Source organism: Oncorhynchus kisutch, linkage group LG7 (assembly GCF_002021735.2).
Source record: "Oncorhynchus kisutch isolate 150728-3 linkage group LG7, Okis_V2, whole genome shotgun sequence".
In the NCBI taxonomy this organism is placed as follows: Eukaryota; Metazoa; Chordata; class Actinopteri; order Salmoniformes; family Salmonidae; genus Oncorhynchus; species Oncorhynchus kisutch.
This window is the reverse complement of record NC_034180.2, coordinates 6,706,910-6,718,221: the sequence shown is the minus strand read 5'-3', so window position 1 is coordinate 6,718,221 and position 11,312 is coordinate 6,706,910. Positions and strand designations below refer to the sequence as shown.

The window sequence follows — 11,312 nt, the reverse complement described above, 5'->3', positions numbered from 1 at the left end:
TTGTGCCTAAATGCTCCCCCCTGACAGTCGCATTTCTACAACTGAAGCCACACTTTATGATTGTTAACTCTGAAAGAGAAGAATAACAGTAAAGTAACATGTTATACAATTTCATTAAATACACTGATGTAATTGAAAAAATAAGGCAAAAAAACGTGAATGTCAAATATATTCAATAAACAAAGAATTAAATAGTACCTCTACGCCTCACTGAAGCATGACCTTTGATGTGGTTGTTGGCCATATATTGCTCAGCTTTATATGTGCAGAAGGGGCAGTGATGCAGTCAACTGCTGCTGCATTTTTTCATTTTGGGACTCGCCCTCCACTCTGTACATCAAAGAAAATAAGCATAGACATAAAATGCACGATAATTAGAAAGGCATGAAATAAGCAGTAGGCATTTCATTTAATTACTGTATATACTATGTGTAGGCTGTGTAGACTCGCTATGTGTAACTTAGGGAATGGCCGTCGGCATCAACGATACACATTTAGAGCCAGCAAAACACAAAGCATACATTGAAGAAACACAGAAAATGATTACATAACTGTACATGTAAACCTAGGCTTACTGCTCAAGTAGTCAAATTTGTCTAAATAAGATTCCCTCATTGTAAGCAATTAGCTAGCTCACGTGCAAAAGGATGCTATTGCTAATTAGCTAGCTCACGTGCATATGGGTGCTAATTAACGCTATGCTAAAATTGGTGCGGTTGTTGGTTACATAAAAATATACCACTGCACTGGTATAACATGAATATTACAAAGTGCATTATACATAATGACTACTTCCATGGTTTTATATTTTTGTCCATGAAGGTTAGGTTCGATTAAGATTCACTTTCGTGGACGGTACCTTCAATGTAAACTTCAATGTAAACTTCAATGTTGCCTATCCTGACGTGAAGTTTGTTGTATAGAAAGCATTTGACTCTGATATGTGCCACAGAAAGTATTTGACTCTAGCCACAAAATTAAGGAAATAAGAAGTGGGAAGGAGTTTGTCAAGGCTAATTTCTTGCCTGAAGAAATTCTCCCCCCCCCCCTCCTTTATCTTGAGACTGCAAGGCAAAACAGAACTGTCACATTATATTATAGCTGTGTCTTTGTATAATTGCAAATTAGAATCTTAAGTGTAAAATATTTTGGGGGGGGAAAACTGAAATGCCTATCAAATTATTTCCTCAGTATGCTGAATGTGTTCTGAAGGAAGAGTCGATTGTCTTTTTAAATACGGACAAAGATGTTAACATCATGAGAGAAGAAATAGCAGCCACATTGGTATCTCAGCCACAGCCACAGTGTGTTATATGTGCAAAAGTACTATCTCACAACTCGATGAAACCTTCACCTTGCACAGACATTTAGAAACAAAACATTCCAATTTGAAAAATAAGCCACAGGAGTTTTTGGAGTGAGAATTTAAGATGACTTTCGAGTAGTAAGACATGTATAAAAGCAACAGATACTGTTAATAAGAAGGGGCTAGAAGTATCTTATATGGTGAGCTACCGAGTGGCTAGGACAGGCAAGCCCCATACTATTGTGGAGGACTTAATTCTTCCTGCTGCCGTGGATATGGCTGGGACAATGCTGGGGGAAAAGGCCCAAAGAACTATACAGACAATCTCTCCATCAAACAACACAGTTTCACAACGCATCAGTGACATGGCAGGAGATCATTTGAAACAATTACTGCTTCGCATACAAGCCAGTGAATTCTATGCGTTACAGCTGGATGAGTCAACAGATGTGGCGGGCCTGCACAGCTCCTTGTATATGTCCGTTACATTTATGGGGAGTCAATTAAGGAAGACATCCTCTTCTGCAAACCACTGGAAACCAAGACAACAGGAGAGGATATTCTTAATGTACTGGACAGCTTTGTGACATCAAATGGACTTTGGTGGTCAAGATGTGTTGGTATCTGTACTGATGGTGCGAAAGCCATGACAGGGAGACATAGTGGAGTGGTAAAGCACGTGGAAGCAGTAGCTCCCAACACTACTTGGGTATACTGCAGCATCAACCAAGAGGCTCTTGCTGTCAAGGGAATACCTGACAGCTTGAAAGACGTTTTGGACACTACAGTGAAAATGGTTAACTTTGTTCAAGCAAAGCCCCTGAACTCTTGTGTTTTTTCTGCATTATGCAATGATATGGGCAGCGACCATGTAACGCTTTTACAACATACAGAAGTGCACTTGTTATCAAGGGGCAAAGTATTGACAATGTTTTTTTAAATTGAGAGACAAGTTTAAAGTTTTCTTTACTGACCATCATTTTCACTTGTCTGACCGCTTGCATGATGGCGAGTTTCTCACACGACTGGCCTATCCGGGTGATGTTTTTTCTCGCCTGAATGATCTGAATCTAGGATTACAGTGACTCTCCGCAACTATATTCAATGTGCGGGACAAAATTGAGGCTATGATTAAGAAGTTGTAGCTCTTATCTGTCTGCATTAACAAGGACAACACACAGGTCTTTCCATCATTGTATGACTTTTTGTGTGCAAATGAACTCAAGCTCACGGACAATGTCAAATGTGATATAGCGAAGCACCTGAGTTAGTTAGGTGCGCAATTAAGCTAGTACTTTCCCAAAACAGATGACACAAACAACTGGATTCATTATCCCTTTCATGCCCTGGCTCCAGTCCACTTACTGATATCTGAACAAGAGAGCCTCATCAAAATTGCAACAAGTGGTTCTGTGAAAATTGAATTTAATCCAAAGCTACTGCCAGATTTCTGGATTGGGCTGCGCTCAGAGTATCCTGCCTTGGCAAATCGCCTGTTAATAAGACACTGATGCTCTTTGCAACCACGTACCTATGTGAGAGTGGATTCTTGGCCCTCAATAGCATGAATACTAAATACAGGCACAGTGTGTGGAAAATACAGACTGTGTGTGGAAAATGATTTAAGACTGAGACTCTCCAATACAACCCAACATTGCAGAGCTATGTGCATCCTTTCAAGTACACCCTTCTCATTAACCCGTGGTGAGTTATTCACAATTTTCAATGAACAAATAAGGTTTTATATGTAAGATGGCTAAATAAAGAGCAAAATGACTGATTATTATTTGTGCCCTGGCCATATAAGAGCTCTTTGACACTTCCCACGAGCCTGGTTGTGGCAAAAACTCACACTCATTCTTATGTTTAATAAATGTATCGTATAGTGTGTGTGTGGCAGGCTTACAATGATGGCAAAAAACTATGTTTGAGAGTGATCTGACCCTAGTGCTAGAGGGGGTACACAGCTGGAGGTTGAATGTCTGAAGGGGTACGGGACTATAACAAGTTTGGGAACCACTGCCTTAATAGAAAGTTACTAAAGTAAAAGTTAAAGTCACCCAGTAAAATATTACTTGAGTAAAAGTCTAAAAGTATTTGGTTTTAAATATACTTAAGTATCAAAAGTTAATTTAATTTCTAAAATATACTTATCTCAAGTAAAAGTATAAATTATTTTAAATTCCTTGTATTAAGCAAACCAGAAGGCACAATTTCTTGTTATAAAAATGTTTTAAAACACTAAGACATTATTTTAAAAAGATGCATGTATGTTTAGTGAGTCTGCCAGAACATAGGCAGTAGGGATGACCATGTGTTCTCTTGATAAGTGCATGAATTTCACAATTTTCCTGTTCTGCTAAGCCTTAAAAATGTAGTGAGCACTTTTGGTGTCAGGGAAAGTAAAAAATACAATATTTTCTTTAGGAATGTAGTGAAGTAAAAGTTGTCAAAAATATAAATAGTAAAGTAAAGTACAGATTCCCCCAAAAAACTTCTCAAGTAGTACTTCAAAGTATTTTTACTTAAGTAGTTTAGACTACTGCTACCTCACCACATTCCTCATACTTGCTATCTGGGTGTTTCCCCACTAACAATAACTCACTTCCCAATCCACAATGACCCAACCTCAGCCTTGTCAACAGAACCCCATCCATCCTTTCACTCCCAGATACCAACCGACCTTCCACACAGAATTCTGGATAGAGAAAAACTGCCTTCTTAGCTCCTCTCTCTCCCACTCACATTGCAACTCCTGTGTAACCCCTCTGCTTTGATGCTCATACATTCCATCCCTCTAACGGGACCATAACCTCTACCTCCTCCCTCTTCAAAGCAACCTTATCTGTTGTCTCATTTCCCCCTACTCCAACATGAGCTGAGACCCACAGAAAACTGACCTTACACCCTTTCAGCCCCACCTTATGAAGTGGCAACAGCTCTATTATCAGGTCTGGGCGTGGCTTTGACTTCCTACCTCTCAGTGTCCAGCAGACTTCTTCTTCTTAGTTTTTTTTATGGCGAACTAGCCTCAAAAGGTGTATTGTCACCATTAACTGGATGGGGGTACAAAATAAAAGTAAATTCCATACAGCGATGTGAACATTTACATTTAAGCTGCAATATGTAACTTTTTGGACGACCCAACCAAATTCACAAAGAAATATGAGGTATAGATCCACCATTGTCATTGGCAGCATGTCTAAGAATTGGTAGATTTGTTCTATGTGCACCATTTCTATGCTTCTCATTCTTAAGTTTATTCATTTGTTCTTTTACTTTTGGTTTTGTACACCAGCTTCAAACAGCTGAAAATACAATATTTGTGGTTATGGGAAATATATTTCACAGCGGTTTAGATGATATAATAATTCTCTACACTCTAGACCCTTTCTTCTGTAAAGTTGCTGGCCCTGTAATCGCCAAGCCTATCTCTGACCTTTTTAACCTGTCTCTCCTCTCTGGGGAGGTTCCCATTGCTTGGAAGGCAGCCACGGTTAGTCCTTATTTTCCCCTGTTTATCAAAAGGGTAGGAAAAACTTAATAAAAAATAAAAAAAACTCAATAATCAACTGACTGGCTTTCTTGATGTCTATAGTACTCTCTCTGTCTATAGTATTTTCTCTGGTATGCAATCTGGCTTCTGCTCAGGTTATGGATGTGCCACTGCAACCTAAAGGTCCTCAATGATGTCACCATTGCCCTTGATTTTAAGCAATGTTGTGCTGCTATTTTTATTGGCTGCCAAATCTTTTGATATGGTGGACCATTCCATTCTTGTGTGCCAGTTAAGGAGTATTGGTATCTCTGAGGGGTCTTTGGCCTGGTTTGCTAACTACCTCTCTCAAAGAGTGCAGTGTATAAAGTCAGAACATCTGCTGTTTCAGCCACTGCCTGTCACCAAGGGAGTACCCCAAGGCTCGATCCTAGGCCCCATGCTCTTCTCAATTTACATCAACAACATAGCTCAGGCAGTAGGAAGAATGTGTTGTGTTAAACACTCCGCAACTAAGATTTCCTAATGTCCTACAATCTTTATCTGCCCTTAACCTTGTTCTGAACACCTCCAAAACAAAGATCATGTGGTTTTGTAAGAATAATGCCCTCTCCACACCGGTGTGATTACTACCTCTCAGGGTTTAGAGCTCGAGGTAGTCACCTCATACAAGTACTTGGGAGAATGGCTAGACCTTCTCTCAGCACATATCAAAGCTGCAGGCTAAGGTTACATCTCAAATTGGTTTACTCTATCGTAATCGTTCCTCTTTCACCCCAGCTGCCAAACTAATCCAGATTCAGATGACCATCCTACCCATACTAGATTTCGGAGACACGATTTATAGATCGGCAGGTAAGGGTGCTCTTGAGCGGCAAAATTTTCTTTACCATTCGGCCATCTGATTTGCCATCAATGTTCCGTATAGGACACATCACTGCACTCCATACTCTTCTGTAAACTGGTCATCTCTGTATGCCCGTCGCAAGACCCACTGGTTGTTATTTATAAAACCATCTTAGGCCTCACTACCCCTATCTGAGATACCAACTGCAGCCCTCATCCTTCACACACAACGCCCGTTCTACCAGTCACATTCTGTTAAAGGTCCCCGAAGCGCACACATCCCTGGGTCACTCGTCTTTTCAGTTCGCTGCAGCTAGCAACTGGAACGAGCTGCAACAAATACTCAAACTGGACAGCTTTATCTCAATCTCTTTATTGAAAGACTCAATCATAGACACTCTTACTGACAGTTGTGGCTGCTTTCCATGATGTATTGTTGTCTCTACCTTCTTGCCCTTTGTGCTGTTGTCTGTGTCCAACAATGTTTGTACCCTGTTTTGGGCCCCTACCATGTTGTGCCTCTACCATGTTGTTGTTATGTTGTGTCGCTACCATGCTGTGTTGTCATGTGTTGCTGCCATGCTATTTTGTCATCCTAGGTCTCTCTTTATGCAGTGTTGTCTTTCTTGTTGTGATGTTTGTTTTGTCCTATATTTTTATTTTATTTTTAATCGCAGGTCCCCCATCCCCGCAGGAGGCCTTTTGGCTTTTGGTAGGCCGTCATTGTAAATAATAATTTGTTCTTAACTGACTTGCCTAGTTAAATTAAATTACATTTCACCAACACTCATCTGGGACACCAAAAACATGGCGACCCACGACTAACCAATGTGCCACAGAGATTTTATTAATATTGTGGGAAAAACTTCTATATGAACATCAAACGCTGCTTTTCATTTCTGACCAGCACAAGTCACTAATGTGCATTGTTTTTAAAAGCTCAGAGTAATTAATAGTTTTTCTGCACAATTTGGTTTAAGCCTCCATCACTAACTTGAAGAGAACTAGGGCCTATTACTTTCATCCCACCGCTTCCAATACATTGTGGAAAAGTGTGCATCAAATTCTACTAGATGAAGAGCTGAGATGAGTATAACATCCTGGCGTATGAGCCATACTCTATTATCAAAATGTTGCATACTACTGAACCTTCTAGTTTGCATATTGGGCATGCGTCATGCGTGATTGCGTTGTTTCCTGCTATTAGCTGATTTCGGTAGCGTGTCCCCATATCTAATTGATCAGCTGTTATCAGTGCCAAAATGAGTATGACATTCGGGCATTTAAAGTAAACACTATTTTCTAAATGTCGCATACTATTAAACATGGCTGTGAGAAGATGTTTTGGGTTGGGGTAATGTCGAACGAGGAGGTAATAAATGCCTGGTTCACACATTTTGTGGAAATGTTATTTATTTTTATTTATTCTTTCTTAGATTTATCAGGGTACTGCAGCACACCTACTTCCCACAGCTATGCTATTAATCTTAATTTTTTTCTCATACTCAAAGGACCTAGTATCTAGGATGCCAGTTAGGCTATTCGGACACAACCACTGTGATTCAAGTACCTAACAATATGGAGCTATTGGAGTTTATAAAAAAAAAAATCCATGTGTTGAATTAAGTACAATATTTTGGTTTGCCTGAGATAAGGGAAACTCAGTCCCTGTAATGATACAAAAATTACCAGAGTCAGTCAATTTTGTATTTAAATTCAACAAAATGGTCATGTACTTATAACTTTTAAGTACAGCACATTTATTGTACAAAACGATACGTGACAAGAATAATATATTTTCTCACTATGGTAACACTACATTTTCTGTAAATCTTGTACCCTTGCTTTGATAAAAATGTATTTAAAAATACTTTGGAAAAGGTTCAACATTACACACAGCTTCACTACTTCATGTCAAGTAAACATGAATTAAGGCATTATCCGTATCTCATTATAAAACACCAGTATCAACCTAAAGGTTGAAGGTTGTCACTCTTCATCAGTGAAGCATTTTTATAGACACCATCACAATATCACGCGAGGACAGACACTGGAGACGAGAAGCAAGTACAAGGAGTGAACATTTAATAAAACACAGACAGGAATAGAATATGGACAGCGTCTGGATAGGGGAAAACAAAAACTACAATAATGCTGACACAGGGGGCAATCAACAAGGCAATGGAGTCCAGCGAGTGCTGATGTGTGTAATAACGGTGACAGGTTAATGATGGGCAGCCTGGCGCCCTCGAGCGCCAAAGAGGAGGAGCAGGAGCAGGCGTGGCATATCATCTAGTCATCATGCTCATTCTTTCCTCAGTTCACCTCATCCAATTCGCTACCACATCCAAAACCACCAGAATAAACTACAAACAAACAAACTACATTAAATGTCACTATACTCTATACATGGGCCCTGTGCATTTTATGTTGGTGTATCCTGAGGTAGCTCCTTTCTGAGAACCTCTTCCCGCAGTGCGTACAGGCAAACGGCCTCTCTCCCGTGTGGACCCTCTGGTGCCTCTTCAGATGACCAGCCTGGGCAAAGCACATCTGACACTGGGTACAACTGAAGGGTTTCACCCCTGTGTGGACCCTCTGGTGCCTCTTCAGGCTGGACGAGTGGGAGAATTTGGCCCGGCACAGGTGGCAACCGAATGGTTTCTCACCCGTGTGCATCCTCTGGTGGATCTCCACCTGTTTGGGGAAACTGAAGGCTTTCCCACAGAACGAACACGGGAAGCGCTTCTCTTTGCCACCGGATCTACTGATAGCGCTACTACTACTGTAATTTTTCAATGGGCTTGTGTAGCCATTTAGTGTTGATGCACTGGCATTGTCTGAGGTCTGGTTTAACATTAGGACAGTGTGAGGAGGATGAAGGCCAGGAAGTGTCTGTGTTGTCACGGTGTCCATGTTCCAGTTGATAGATCCTAAAGAAGGCAGGCTGAAGGCAGCATCTGTTAGGGTGTTAACCTGAGGCGCCACCTGTCTCTCTGAATCACAACTATAGGAGCAGGAGGGAGCATCGCTGGCCGAGTCAGTGTCTGTTCTCTCTAGCTGCATATGGACACCGCCCTGTCCCTGCAGACCAAATCTACATCTCGCCCTGGTTTCAACAAGTCTGTTGTCATGGAGACTAAATTCAGATGTTATTTTGTGTTCCACTCTCTGTTTCTGGTTGGAATTAACAGTGTTGTCCCCCAGCCCAGAGTTGAGGACGCTGTCCCATCCATTGACCTTCACTATGTCGCCTCTGGTTCTGGCCTGCTCGGTGATGTCGTACCCTGGGCCCTTGGCTGCACCCATCTGGGTCTTGGAATCCAAGATGGCCGCCCAGTCTCCTCTGTTAGCCTCCAGCCAACCACCTGCAGGAAGAGGTTACAAAATAGACTTTACAAACATGGCAGAGAACTCTACATATGGAGTTTTTTTTGTAAATTACTGTTCTGGAGGCAAAGGGCGGTTCGACCCGGCACTAGATAAACTGGTCACTGAGTGTAAGTTGTATTGATTTCATTTTATGAATGAAGAGAAAATAATTTGCCAGGTGCATCACTATTCCCATTGAAGTATATCTATTATGTTCTGTATATGTATGTCTCTCTTACCTTGCTCCCCCATCTTTAGTCCACTCAGCAGATCAATGCTCTCTTGTCCGTCTTCTATTATCTCCTCTTTGACCAGCAGCAGATCAGTCTTCCCATCCTCCATGTCTACTGACTGTAAGAGATACAGAGTGAGAGGATGTTGGATCAAGACATCTGATATCAGCACCTTGCTATGGAGCATCTTCTGATTGGGCAATGAGACATTGCTATGAGTACAATGCAAACATGTTGATTTCATATTATGCAAAAGTGTTAGTTGATTTGATTACTTGACACTCTTTATAGGGATAGTTCAGGATTTTGGCAATGAAGCCCTTTATCTACATTTACATTTTAGTCATCTAGCAGACACTCTTATACTTCCCCAGAGTCAGATGAACTTGTGGATACCATTATTATGTATCTGCGTCCAGTAATGCTAACTAGCTTAGCACAAAGAATGGAAATGTTTGGGTACCCCTAGCATGCTAGCTGTAACTGAAGACTTCCATTTTTCATTGCCAAAATCCCAAATGGTTTGATAATTCAAAGGCCTGGTCCCACAGTTAAGACACATTGATTCAAGTCCTGGGCCCGTATCCACAAAGAGTCTCAGAGTAGGAGTGTTGATCTAGGAACTTTCCAAATAATGTTATTTATTATGATCTAAAAGGCCAAACTGATCCTAGATCAGTACTCCTACTCTAAGATACTTTGTGGATACAGACAGTAGTTCACAGTGGGCTCACCTCAGTGAGACTGTGTGTGGTCCTGTGCTGATCAGCTGATTCCTCTGCGGGTTCAGGAGGAGGTGTAGTCTGGTTGTCCTCCATGACCATGGTCCCCTCAGTGTTCCCGAGACCCTCCTCACACCCCTCCTCCTTCACCCACAGCACCTCTGGACCCTCCTCCTGGATGAGAGAGGTGATACAGATTACACAGACATACACTCCCTCCCTCACACACACAGATAAAATATATATATATATATTTCACCTTTATTTAACCAGGTAGGCTAGTTGAGAACAAGTTCTCATTTGCAACTGGGACCTGGCCAAGATAAAGCATAGCAATTCGACACATACAACAACACAGAGTTACACATGGAAAAAACACAAACATAGTCAATAATACAGTAGAACAAAAGAAAACAAAAAGTCTATATACAGTGAGTGCAAATTAGGTAAGATAAGGGAGTTAAGGCAATAAATAGGCCATGGTGGCGAAGTAATTACAATATAGCAATTAAACACTGGAATGGTAGATGAATGTGCAAGTAGAGATACTGGGGTGCAAAGGAGCAAGATAAATAAATAAATACTGTATGGGGATGAGTTAGGTAGATAGGTGGGCTATGTACAGGTGCAGTGGTCTGTGAGCTGCTCTGACAGCTGGTGCTTAAAGCTAGTGAGGGAGATATGAGTCTCCAGCTTCAGAAATTTTTGTAGTTCGTTCCAGTCATTGGCACCAGAGAACTGGAAGGAAACATGACCAAAGGAGGAATTGGCTTTGGGGGTGACCAGTGAGATATACCTGCTGGAGCACGTGCTACGAGTGGGTGCTGCTATGGTGACCAGTGAGCTGAGATAAGGCGGGGCTTTACCTAGCAGAGACTTGTAGATAACGTGTAGCCAGTGGGTTTGGCGACGAGTATGAAGCGAGGGACAACCAACGAGAGCGTACAGGTCGCAATGGTGGGTAGTGTATGGGGCTTTGGTGACAAAATGGATGGCACTGTGATAGACTGCATCCAGTTTGTTGAGTAGAGTATTGGAGGCTATTTTAGAGATGACATCACCAAAGTCGAGGATCGGTAGGATGGTCAGTTTTACGAGGGTATGTTTGGCAGCATGAGTGAAGGATGCTTCGTTGCGATATAGAGTTAACAGTCTAACCAGACACCTAGGTATTTGTAGTTGTCCACGTATTCTAAGTCAGAGCCGTCCAGAGTAGTGATGCTGGACGAGCGAGCAGGTGCGGGCAGCGATCGGTTGAATAGCATGCATTTAATTTTCCCTGTGTTTAAGAGCAGTTGGAGGCCACAGAAGGAGAGTTGTAATGGCATTGAAGCTTG

General features: G+C 41.5%; 1 protein-coding gene across 2 annotated transcripts in view; it reads right to left on the bottom strand.

The window, feature by feature from the left end:
* Positions 1-7,341: 7,341 nt before the first annotated feature.
* The window catches only part of LOC109894066 (zinc finger and SCAN domain-containing protein 21-like), a 37,851-nt gene continuing 33,880 nt past the window's right edge, over positions 7,342-11,312 (bottom strand). For both annotated transcript variants that reach the window (XM_020487291.2, XM_031828172.1), the window contains 3 exons: positions 9,988-10,149; positions 9,260-9,371; positions 7,342-9,016 (listed from right to left, as the gene is read on the bottom strand). In XM_020487291.2, coding sequence (XP_020342880.1) covers positions 8,052-9,016; positions 9,260-9,371; positions 9,988-10,149 — 1,239 coding nt within the window. In that variant the 3' untranslated portion in view covers positions 7,342-8,051. The remainder of the gene's footprint in view (positions 9,017-9,259; positions 9,372-9,987; positions 10,150-11,312) is intronic.